At 45.0% G+C, this 12779-nt stretch overlaps 1 protein-coding gene across 1 annotated transcript in view; it reads left to right on the top strand.

The window, feature by feature from the left end:
• Vps35l (VPS35 endosomal protein sorting factor like) overlaps nt 1-12779 on the top strand; it is a 99772-nt gene that overhangs the window by 58140 nt on the left and 28853 nt on the right. The window contains exons 20-25 of the mRNA XM_021166497.3: nt 1502-1564; nt 2333-2418; nt 4898-4978; nt 7779-7842; nt 10711-10809; nt 12550-12627. Of these exons, the coding sequence (XP_021022156.1) occupies nt 1502-1564; nt 2333-2418; nt 4898-4978; nt 7779-7842; nt 10711-10809; nt 12550-12627 (471 nt within the window). The remainder of the gene's footprint in view (nt 1-1501; nt 1565-2332; nt 2419-4897; nt 4979-7778; nt 7843-10710; nt 10810-12549; nt 12628-12779) is intronic.

The raw sequence follows: 12779 nt of genomic DNA, 5'->3' as shown, positions 1-12779 counted from the left end.
TTAGTGTAATACTTTTGGCTTTCCTGTAAACTTGAAATTATTACAAAACAAAAATCTGCACACTGTGTTTATAAGTCACACCATTATGGGTGTTTGGGTGAGGGATACAGCCAGGGAGGACACATGTTCCTTTTGTAGAACCCACTGAGGAGCAGATGGGTGCTGGACAATGCCTTCTGTTTACTGCATTTTCATAATGAAAGGTCACTGGGGAAAAAAACGCTATCTTTTAAAACTGTAACATACACGTAGCTATGCATAAGTGTTTAAAAATGTTTTTGTTCCAAAGGGGTCAGTTACCTGTGCTAGAGTCTTATATAGTACAATGCTCATCGCAAAGTTTTCCTTTTCTTATTGTTTTCAGATAAGGTCTCCCATGTCTTGACTGGGCTGGCCTCGAACTCACTGTTTCCCTGCCAGTAGCCACCTTAGTCTTTCCCTCAGCTCTCCTGGCCAGCTGCTTCCGTAAGAAGTGAGCTTGTACACTTCTACTTTTGTGCTTGTAATCTTGAGAGGAGATACGGCAACAGTTTCTAGTACAAACAAGGGGTTTGTCAAGAAATGTTCTGGGTAGCATCCAAAGGCCAGGAGTTACTTTTTATTTAGAAGCAGCATCTCCCTGGTTCTCCCAGGCCAAGCTGTTTTTGGCTGAGAGTCTGTATACCTAGGATGAAGTCAGTAGCCAGGAAGCTCTGGGCATTAATGAGCCTTGGTACGATCTTTGGGGTCAGTGGCCCTTGACTCCACTGGTAAACTCCATCATCTTCCTTTTGCTGAAGTAATAAAGAAATGCAGGACCATGGTAGGCTATAACGGGGATGGCAGTCTGTGGCCCATACCCACTTGTAGCCCATCACTGACTTGTTTAAATAAAGTTTTATTAGCACATAGATACTCATCATGTTGATTCTAGCTGCTCTCATGCTTCACTTACAGTTTGAATAGTTGTGTGAGACTATAGATCTAAGTTGGTTGTGGTCTGCTAGACTAGCAACAGAAGCTGGGATGAAATCCAGGGGTGTCGTTCAGTTGGCAGAGTGCTTGCCTAGCGTGCTCAAAGCCCTGGAGTAGATACCCCAGAACCATATAAAACAGGCATGGTGGCACATACTTATAATCTCAGCATTGCGGAGGAGGAGGTGGAAGGATTAGAAGTTCCAAGTTATCCCTGGCAACACACTGTGACTCAAGCTACTCTGGGCCTTCTTTTATTTTGAAAGAAAAGCAGAAAGCATTGCAGAACAGGCTCTTCCCTGAGCACACGGGTCGACCTACTTAATCATCACGGGACACTGCCACTGGGGAGAAGGGGCTGAGGCCAAGACACAGTCCCCACTGAAGGATGAGGTAGAGAAGGGCAACCGACTGAGGCAGGGTCTAACCGCAGCTGTTTCCTTCCTTAAACAATCCAGGCTGTTGTGATTGTAGTGGGGAGTGCTGAAGGAGGGCTGCCGTTTTGAGCACAGAGGTTTTATTAAGCAACTTGTGTTCAATTTCACAGCTCCAGTCAATAATTCAGAAAGTCATCGCCCACTTCCACGATTTCTCAGTTCTTTTCTCAGTGGTGAGTAGCATCTCTCAATGACCTTTGGAGACACTGTCTTCGGTCGCAGTCATATGTCCCTGTTACCCAGGCCTTTGTAAAAGCAGGCCCTATCCGCTTAACAAGCAGTAATGCTCCAGGGACAGAAGCACCACTAGGAAATACAGTACACACAGACTGAAAGAAAAATGCTATTTCTGTTTATTTTCTTCCTCATCAGAGGGGTGTGCACCGCACATGCTGCACATTGAGCACCCAGTATCCAGATGCTCAGGGCGAGAAGCATTTCACACTTGGTATTTTGTTGTTAGATTTGGAAACATTCATAGGACCCAAATCTAAGCGTAGAATTCACTCGTGTTTCATATACACTTTTCCACAGAGCCAGAGTTTCATACAGCAGTTTTATGATTCTGTACAGGAGACTAATGGTGCAAGCTCAGGGACGTGCCTGACATGTTCTGTGCCCACACTGCCAAACTGTGCAGCAACAATGACGCAGAATGTCATGATAGGAACTTGAGGCATCATGTTGGCACTTTCTGAAAATTATGGAATTGGGAACATCTAAAATTTCAGATTTTGGATTAAGGGTGTTTAATCTGTAATCATTAAAAAAAAAACCAAAACAACAACAACAACAAAAGAATTCCAGGCTAGGTCTTCCAGGGGACTCCCAAGCACTCCTTCTGCTTGTTTGACAGCCCCACCTCCAAAAAGATGACCCACAAATTCTTGCTTTCTAGTTACTTGTGTCAGTTACACATCAAATGCTTTCTTTGTTCCTAGGAAAAGTTTCTACCATTTCTGGACATGTTCCAGAAAGAGAGTGTGCGGGTAGAGGTTTGCAAGTGCATCATGGAAGCCTTTATCAAGTGAGTATGGGGCCGCACAACTGGCCGCCTAGAGTCCAAGCACCGCATGAGCTGCGTTGGTAGTTCATGCGCTCTGAAGCCTAGTGCCGAAAGCACCACTCATCCCTAAAACGCCACAGGCAGAAACGTACTAAAGGCAGGAGCCAGCCCCAAGGGATCATTCCTATAATCCCATTGCCAGGAGGCTGAAGCAGGCAGATGGTAGGCTCAAAGCTAGCAAGACCTTGTTGTTTGTGTGTATGTATGTGTGTTTGCAGAGAGAGAATTATATATGTAATATTATATATATGTATATATGTATATATACATACATATTATATTGTATTTAAATATTTAAATTTAAATATATGTATTATATATAATATATGTCTAACATGTAATATATATAATATGTATGGTATATATATGTATATATTAATATATATGTGTATATGTATACACACACACACACACATATATATATGTATATATGATTTAAAATAATTTATTAAAAAAAAAAGAGGAAAACAAGCCGAGCAATCCATGGGCAGTACGGCAGTAAGCAGCAGGGACCGGGGCCAAGAAAGCTGCCTTCAGTACGGGGGTACATAGCAGGCTACTTTCATTTTCTAATTTAGTTCTTTTTTTTTTAAGATTTATTTGTTATTATATGTAAGTACCCTGTAGCTGTCTTCAGACACTCCAGAAGAGGGTGTCAGATCTTGTTACAGATGGTTGTGACCATGTGGTTGCTGGGAATTGAACTCAGGACCTTCAGAAGAGCAGTCAGTTGCTCTTAGCCGCTGAGCCATCCCTCCAGCGCCTCTAATTTAGTTCTTGTCATTTTTTTAAGTCCATATTTCTTAAAACCGCCTACTGGCAGTGTTCCGTGTAATGTACAGGCAGTGCACAGCCATATCTGGTTTTTCACATGGCAAGCAGTGTTACCTGCTGAGCCTTCTTCCCATCACTTTAATTTTAATTTAGTTAGGTTTGTTTGTTTTAGATTCTAAGGCATTAAGTGTTCAAGATAGAACATTATCTACCCAAACAGATACACAAAATGCCTGTCAAATAGTGGAGAGTGTCCCACGCAAGTATGCCAAGAGCCTATCGTATAGTACATTGTTCTAGAACTGGAACACCTATATATAACCTTACCCTCATGCGTATGGTGGCATGGATCTGAGGAAGCTGAGGCAGGAGGATCGCTTAGGTCCTAGAATTTGAAACCAGCCTGGGCAGTACAACCAGATTCTATCTCAAAAAATCCCAAACAAAGAACAAACCCCCTCAACCGCCTAAGTGGTGAGGCCAGAATTTCTCATGAAATTCGGGGAGGAGACAGGGTGAGATACAGAGACAGGAAGTGAGAGTGTATGCAGTAGTGGAGGAAGGAGGGATGACAGTGACAGACAGACAGTCTCGAGGAAGGAGAGATGACGGCGACAGTCTGTGGACACAGACGAAGCCCGCTTTTAAAGAAACACACTAATTTTGAATGTAGTGGACAACATGTAACTAGTTTAGTTTATCAGTGATTTCGGATAGGTTCTCATAGGGGAAGGCTACATTGTAAAGCGAAAATTGCTCTAAATAGGAAGTACATAAGTATGGGTGAGTTTAGAAAATTGAGTTTAATATTACTCCAAAATATTCTAAGAGTTATTTTTATCTTTTTCTAATTTAAAAAAACTTTAGATACATTTATTTTTCTCTGTGTGTGCATGTGCATGTATGTGTGCACAAGTACAGGTATGTGCGTATGTGTATATGTACATGTGTGTGCACGTGTATGTAAATGTAAATGTGTGTGTGCGCGAGCGCCAGCACGAGTATGCTGCGGTGCAGGTGGGGAGGGCAGAGGGACTTGAGTTTGTTTTCTCCTTCCACCATGAGGGTTGTCAGGCATAGTGGCATCTGCCTTTACCCACGTAGCCATCCTGGCCCTCTGCTTACCTTTCTAGAAGATTAATTCCTGGCCTGGTCCATGGGGTAAGGCACTCGTTGCGCAAACCTGATAACCCCAGTTCAATCCCCAGAGTTGTTCTCTGACCTCTACATACGTTTTACAGCGTGCCGACACCCACCCCTCACAAATACATACCAGGAAAAATGAATAAAATCTTTAAATGCATTCTTTCCTATAAGATTAATTTTGACTACTTTATCATACTTGAAACGAACACACCTACTTTACATGAAGGTTCATCTCAAGAGTTTGTGCTCTTATGTCACGTTTTGTCTGGCATTTAATGATTGTGCAGGTTGTGGGCAGCAGCAGAAGGTGTTGCATGTAGTAAAACTCCCTGTGATTTTGTAAGGAAGGGCGGTCCAGTCTATCAGGAGCACCCTGTGACTTACAGAAGAACTGAGGGCAAACCAGAGCAGCGCACCCGACGGATGCACTGGGATTCCTAGACATGCATAGCTGACGAGAACCCAACCTGTTCTCATGGCCATGAACAGAGCTCTTACAATTGTCTCTAATGTCTCCTAGGCACCAGCAGGAGCCAACCAAGGACCCTGTCATCCTCAATGCCCTTTTGCACATTTGCAAGACTATGCACGACTCTGTGAAGTAAGCTGTTCTTTAAAACTGAATTGCACTGTAGCCGGGGTGCATGGAGGGGGGGGGGGCATCTGTAAGCTGCTGCTGCAAACAGCTTGACCTGGTCTAGATTCCCTATAACTGGGGCTGGAGAGAGGGTGCACGGAATCAGAGTGCTCTTGCTCTTGTGGTGGACTTGGGTTTGAGTCCTAGGACCCAGCTGTTGGCTCACAATCTCGTGTAACTCCAGTGCCAGGGGATCTGAAATCCTCTTCTCACCTCTACAGATTCCTGCATTCACGTGGTGCATGCAAACTCATACAGACTCACACACATACAAAAAAAAAAAAAAAACACAAGAAAAATGAAAAGAGATATCTGCTCACAGGGGCTGGGGGATGGTTCGGTTGATAATGTGCCTGCTGTGCAAATAAGAGGGCCTGGGTTTGGATTCCTGGCATCCATGTAAAAACCAGATGCTGCTGTGCACATCTCTAACCTCACTGGTGGGGATGCAGAGACAGGTGGGTTCCCCCAAGCCAGCCCAGCTATTAGAATGGAGAAGCTCTGGGTTCAGTGAGGCCCTGTTCAAAACAGGGGCAGCACAATTGACAAAGACGCTTGACATCTCTGTATTCTCTGCATGCATGTGTGAGCGCGCACACACTCCTATTGACAAGAACATTCCAGCCCTATAGAACAAGGAGTATAGGCCAACCTTCAGAAGAGAAATGAGATAGCGTATTATTTTTGCAGAGAGGTTTCTATTGGAAGAAGAGGCTACTCTTGCGCAAGTGAATTCCAATTCTGTCTCCTAGAGATTTCTTAGAGCAGTAGTTAGTATAGGGACAGCTCACCCAGCCAGTAGCATAGCCTCTTACTTTATCTTACATTTAGCTCGTTATTAAACATGCAAATGGCATAGCTTCATTTCTTTTTTTAAGAAAATGGTTTATTTTATGCGAATTGGTGTTTTTCCTGCACGTGTGTCAGTGTGAGGGTGATGGATGGCTCTCCTAGAGCTGGAATTGCAATCAGTTGTGAGCTGCATTTGGGTTTGAGAATTGAACGCGGCTCCCCAGGAAGAACAGCCCGTACTCGCAACCGCTGAGCTATCCTTCCTAGCTTTCATTTCTTACATTGCTTTATGTGCCCGGGTTGTTGAAAGCTCAGGTCTAGCCTCAGGCCGAGCCTTTTCATCAGAGGATGAGCTATCCCCCTCTGCGTTTTAGGGTTTTGTGTTTATAATCCATCTTGTACGTTATTTGTAGCTTATTTTAGTCTCCAGAGAATTTTTGCCCAGCAGCTTGATTCACTGGGGAGTGTTTTATGGCTGGAGAAAGTTGCTTTGGAACTTCATCATCCACAGGATGCGCCCCTCCTATTAATTTTAGAATCTTTATAACTGTGCCTTCAAATTCATGAGTAGTTATAAAAATCCAAATGCTATCAGTATTGCACTGTTGCCAGGTGCAGTGGCACACACTAGTAATCCCAGCACTTGGAAGACTAAGGCAGGAAGATCACAAGTTCCAAGTCAGACTACATGGTGGGACTTTGTCTTGACAACAACAGTAATAATGCATTTTCATAACAAATGAGCCCAGTAGACTTTAATTGAGCAAAAATAGAAATAAAAGCGCATATGTACTTACATTTGCAAGGTAGTGTTTGGCTCAAGAGACCACAGTGCACACTGATAGCTCTTAGGAACTTCACTCGAGGGTCCAGCTCCTTCTGTGTTGTTGCTGAGCCTTGCTACCCATCTTCCTGCTGGAAGGTGGCCTTCCTCACCAGTCCATAGTCTATGCCTTAAAGAATAGCAGCTTTCTCTGAGGGACAACACATGGAAGAGTCACACTTGACCTGCATCCACTTTATCAGACCTAGCAATGAGGAAGGCTGGAAGATGCTGTCTTAAAGAACTAACTACAGGGCACCAAGCACGCTACTGTACACTTGTAAGCCCAGTTCTCTGGATGCTCAGGCAGGAGGCCAGCCTGGGTCATATAATGAGACCCTGGCTCAAATACTAAAAACAAAAAGAACCTAGGGCACACTGAATGTCAAAAGAAAATGCAGTATTTGCTGAAACTTCTTTTCCCTTATAATGAGCCAAATGAAACTTTCATTCCTGTTTATTTTTGTTCCTGGAGATTTAACCCAAGGCCTTGCCGAGTGCGAGGCCAGCACTCTGCTACTGATCTCAACCACCAAAGCCACATTTTAAAGACTTTAAAAATGAATTTGGAGAACTATTTGTATGAATAATCAAAACTAGACTCAACAATTGGAAATTTGTATTTGTGTTAAATTTTCTGTCAATTATAAATGATATCTGTTTTCAAATGCATGCAAAAATAAGGTGGCTTGCTGGGTGGAGATAGGAATGGGTAGTCACAGGGAAACAAACCAGGCAGGGCAGCAGGAGATGGTAGGCGTTTGATGGCGAGGGTCTGGGTGTCTGTTAGTCCTTTGGTGTGTGGTAGCATTTTTTGAAAATGAGAAGATGCCAGGTTTTCTCTGAAATATAAACTCTGATATTAGAGCTTGCTGCCTGAATTCCAAAGAAGGTTGTTTCTCTTGTGCTGTTGATAAAGACACTTTCAGAACGGCAGGGTGTCTTTAGGGAGAGGAGTCAGACATTTGAATTGTGTTCCCTTTGGTTAACACTTCTATCCAAAGATAGACAGGCAGCCTGTTGGGAGTTTCTGCATCTGGACATTGCACAGGCGCCTCGGCTAGTTAAAGCGCCGGCCTCTGGTGCTCTTCTCTTCAGACGGCTACATTTGCTGCCCCTGGGTTAATTATGCACCATTATTGATCCTAGCGCTCTCACGCTGGAGGATGAGAAAAGGATGCTGGCCCATTTGATCAATGGATTTATAAAAATGGTAAGTCTGTGGGAAGGAAGCTTCAGTTCACTTGGGAACATGATGTAATGTTTATCCCCTCTGCGCAGAGTGGCTCACAGTGTATTCCCCAGTGCTTTTCATTTTTCCTGAGATAAGATGGAATTAGAAATTCCGTACGTTTGCCAAGGCTCCCCTGGGGGCAGAGAGAGCCAGGATAAGCTGAGTGTGGGGAAAGTCAGTGGGGAGGTGGAACAGGGACTTACTGGCTCCTTCGACAAAATGTAGTTGAACGTGCCTGGAGAGTGGCTGGACCCCGGGTCTCCTCTGCTCCCACTCCTGTCTGTGTCATCTTCAGTTCCACCCTTTTCTCCCTTGCCTTCTGTCCCGTGCAGGCTTACTTCCAACCCTATGGCCTAGCCAGATGGGCTCTTGCATGTTCTGGGACTGGAGCTTTTTGGATTAACTTGTATAGTAGTTATATTTTTCAGTTTGGTTACCAAATATCTGATAAAAGCAACGTAAGCAAGGGAGGGTTTCTTTTGATTCATAGTTGGGGAGTTCGGTCCATCAGGATAGGGGTGGGGGTGGTGACGTCACCAAGCTAGGAACTTGAAGCCATAGTCCCTTTGTGTCCACAGTCAGGTAAAGAGAGGGCCAGGGGGCAGAAATGCTTTTGCTTAGCAGTTTCTCCTTATGTAGTCTGGGACCCCAGCCCAAGGAAGACAGGTACTGCCTACATTTAGGGTCAATCTTTTGATTTTTTGGGGGGGAGTGGGGGGTTTGAGACAGAGTTTCTCTGTATAGCCCTGGCTCTCCTGGAACTCATTTTGTAGGCCAGGCTGGCCTCGAACTCAGAAATCCACCTGCCTCTGCCTCCTGAGTGCTGGGATCAAAGGCGTGCGCCACCACACCCGGCTAATCTTTTGATCTTTATTTCCCCAATCTTGATAATACTTGATAAATATCTCAGAGGCCTGTTTCCCTATCGACTCTAAACTCAATAAAGTTGACAGTCGTGATTAACCATCACAGCTTGGGAAGCCTGAGAGAGCCCTGGTGACCCAAATCATAATAAAGTCCAAGAATGGAGAGGAAACAGCTGTTCTGTGGATCTCTGGGCAGAATGCCATGTGTGTGTACACGTCCCTTGTATTCATGTACTGCTGCATGGTAGTTTTCCTAAGTGTGGAAGCCTGGACTAGCTGCAGTCCTTCGTTTTTCCTATTTGATGAGTATATAGATGTAAATATTGTATTTTGTTTGTATCTCCCTATCACCCTCCCTCACTCCCTCCCACTCCCTCCACCCTTTCCCAACAAGTCTGTCTCTTACTTTCATTTGGATTTTTTGTGACCCACTGAGTTCCATTAGCATTCCTTGCATGAGCTTGGGTATGGAATTGCTTACTGGAATATGAGCAGATTCCCATGAACGCTTCTGACTCCTCCCTCGGCAGCCGCCATCTGGCTTGTTCTCTTAATTTGTTTGTACATTGATGGGTTGACTGGACATCCTGGCTTCTCCAAAGGGTATCAGCGCATATGGCTCGATGGAGTATCCAGGAGCGCCTTGCTTACTTTCCAAGGCTGTTGTTGGATGACTCTGTTTTCCCTATCCACTCATGTCTTGTCATCTAGCAGTCTTGTTTTTATAACTCACATCATGCTGTCTTTCACGGGGGTACAGTATGAAAGCTCAAGGCTGCAGAAAGCCAACCTTAGATATACAGTGACCCTTCACTCTATTCTGCTGAGTTCTGTTGGTCAAAGTGAGGCCCAGGGTCATCTGTAAGGGAGAGAAGGTGAAGAGACCTCACAGCCTGATGGGAAGAGGCCAAAGGAGATCCCACATTGGGAAGGGCTGCTTCAGTCTTTTATGGAAACATCCTGTCGTTTGCTGCCCTGATTCATCTTAATTCTGGGTGTTAGTGAGATCTTCCTGTGCTGGTGAGGCTGGCCTTGAACTTATGGACTGAAAACGTCCTCCTGCCTCAGTTTTAGGATTATAGCTGCACCTCACACACCTGACTTGGAAACCTCTATTTTAGTAAAACAGCAGAATCCAAACTGACTGGGCTAAAAATGTTGAGAAACAGTGGCCTGCTCAGCAGCAGGGTGAAGTCGCCCACTGGTTCTATGGGTGCCATCAACTTTGATAAAAATTCACTCAGCCTTTCTGTTCCTGGGTAGAAGATGGACCTGGGGGTTCTTTCCGAGTGTCTGTCCTTCCTCTTTGACTTACACAGCATGCTGACCCAGGGCCTTTGTCTGAAGGTTACTGAGTCACAGGGAGTCAGGTGTGAGCCTCACATACTTTGGGGACAGGAAGCTGCTCTGAGGAGAAGGGGACCCTCCTACTGTCCAGCTTTCCATAAAGCCAAGGGAAGGGGTGCCAAGGGAAGGGGTGCCAAGGGAAGGGGTGCCAAGGGGCTATGGTGGAGAAACTTCTTTTGTGGCCCTGGCTGCCACCAGGAGCTGCTGAAGTCAGGTCCCCATCGGGAAACTGTCAGATGTGGCCTGTCTCAGGGAAGCTCCTGTGACAAATGGCTCCCAGGGACCCAATTTATGTGAAAATTCCATGATTTCCTTTCCTTCCCAGTCTGGAAAATTCTATTTTTGCCCAGCTTCTATTTTATGCCCTTGGACTTCTTGTCCTTGCCCAGAGCTGGGCTGCTCAAGTGGTGTTTCAGGTCTACTTGGGAGAAAGGGACATGAGACTTTCATAGTCAGGGGGAAAGAGAGTGAATGAGTGTGTGAGTGTGTGTGTGTGTGTGTGTGTGTGTGTGTGTATGTGAGTGTGTGTGTGCACATGCATGAGTGTGAGGGCATGCACTCGTTTGTCTTCCCACTAATAGCAACACTGACTGTACCTTGTCACATCTCTTTCTCTCTCTCTCTTTGGCTCTAGGTGTCCTTTGGCCGTGATTTTGAACAGCAGCTCAGCTTTTACGTCGAGTCCAGGTCTATGTTTTGCAACCTGGAACCTGTTCTTGTGCAGTTGATCCATGTGAGCACTCTTGTCATGGGTTCTTTCAGTGAGTGTTGATTGGTTATCAGTACACCACATACAAGCTCAGTTGGGGAGTTCCTGTAGTTGAGGCTAGGTCTCATACAGCCCAGGATCGCCTCAAATTCACTATGTAGCTGAGGCTCGCTTTGAGCTCCTGGTCCTCCTGCCTCTACAGCACCATGCCCATACCCTGAGTGCTGGGAACAGCTAGCTTGTAGTCTGTGATTCTCCGAGCACCCACCCTCCTGCTGCTCTCCTGGGATGGAAAGGTGGTTTCTCAGAGGCTGCTCAGGTCCACAGCTTTACTTAAGTTTTTGAGCACTTACAGTCATTTTTTCTTTCTTTTTACGTTTCATTGATTTTCTTTCTTCTTGTCTAACTTCCCCCTGCCCTGCCCCAGGCTTCTCAGAAATTTGTGGACTCTCATTTCTGCATGATAGTGACAAGAGTAAAGTGGTCTGCACTGAGTCCACTGATGGGCAGGTAGCCTGAGGCCCTTGTCTCAATGCTTTCTTGGGTTAGCATTCTGCAGTCTTAGTGACCCCTGGGTCAAAAGAAATAGTGACGGTTCTGGTTATTATTAAATGGCTAACAGCTTGAAAAACTTCAGAAACAGTAAAATAATAATAACTTGAGTGTGTACATGTTGAAAGAGGAACAGACTGGGTGTGGAGCACAGGGACAGCATTTATGTGTGAGACTCTGGATTCCACCCCTGCATTCAGCAGGACAGACAGAAGCTTGCCACCAGCACAACTATAACCACTGCCTGCTGAAGTGTGTGCATGCTTGTCTGTGCAGCACAGTCCCAGCCTTGAAATCTGATCACCTGCCATACCACTGTGCTTGTTTTCTAGCCCTCATCAGTCACACACACACACACACACACACACACATACACACACATATTTGCTTTGTATAGTACTTGCCTTTATCACTTTAGCTGCCAAAGCCTGGCTACAAGGGGTGGAATTCAGTGCAGTTTTGAGTTATGAGCTACATCACATCAGCATTTTGCACGACATCCAACAATTGCTTACATCCCTTACTGCCCTCGATTGCAGCTCTCTGGGGATGCCATGGCACACAGTTTGGGAACCAAAACTTCCATCATTCTTTTTAATCGATTAATAACTATTGAAGAAGAATAACACTCTCTATGTACTTATTTCTTCTTAGTATGTTATTTTGTACAAATCATTCTAAAACGTAAATCTAGAGACTTTATCTATCTAAAGAGGGGGTTGGTCAGAGCGCCTACTCCATAGGCGCTCTAAAGAGTCTATGGTTCTAAAGGGTTCTAAAGATCAAATGAGCGAGTGGTATATATCAGCCGAATAATGAGTAATAACAGTTAGTGCTGTTAGTTTTAGCACCCGGTGGTTTACATTGCTGTGTCACTAGATTTGGAAGTTTCCTTGGAATGTGGAACTTGTGGAAATGGGGCAAATGAACCCTGGCTATTCATTAAAGCAGAAAGAGTTAATATGTTATGCTCATTGGTACACATGACCAACACAGCGAGTGCCTTTTTCCCTCTTGTGTTAGAGGTGTTTGCTTAAGCCACAATGACCTAACCTGTCTGAGTTCAGTGTCCAGGGACACCTGCTTAGCCTCAGTCTGTGTCTGCTTATTTGTACTGATGTCTGTGAGCCCGCATCCTAACCTCTGGAAGATGTTAAGTCAGGTTGTGATCATTCATTACCATTTCTGTTTTATTGTCTTCTCACAACCTAGAGTGTGAACCGGTTGGCAATGGAAACAAGGAAAGTCATGAAGGGAAACCACTCCAGAAAGACAGCTGCGTTTGTCCGGGTGTGTTCTAAAGATAAGTGCTCCAGACTTGGAGCTTCGGTGGGCCGCTGAGTTTGCACTTTGCGAAATGCTCGGGGTTGGGGAAGTTGGGGGGTGGCAGGGGGAGCTAAATGGACCATGGTAAGGATGGCCTGGTGTTGATTTTCTAGATT

The sequence above is a fragment of the Mus caroli genome, unplaced genomic scaffold, assembly GCF_978045245.1.
Source record: "Mus caroli unplaced genomic scaffold, Mus_caroli_1 scaffold_8, whole genome shotgun sequence".
NCBI classification, from domain to species: domain Eukaryota; kingdom Metazoa; phylum Chordata; class Mammalia; order Rodentia; family Muridae; genus Mus; species Mus caroli.
Note: the sequence above shows the minus strand (reverse complement) of the source record. Positions and strands in the feature narration are given on the sequence as shown.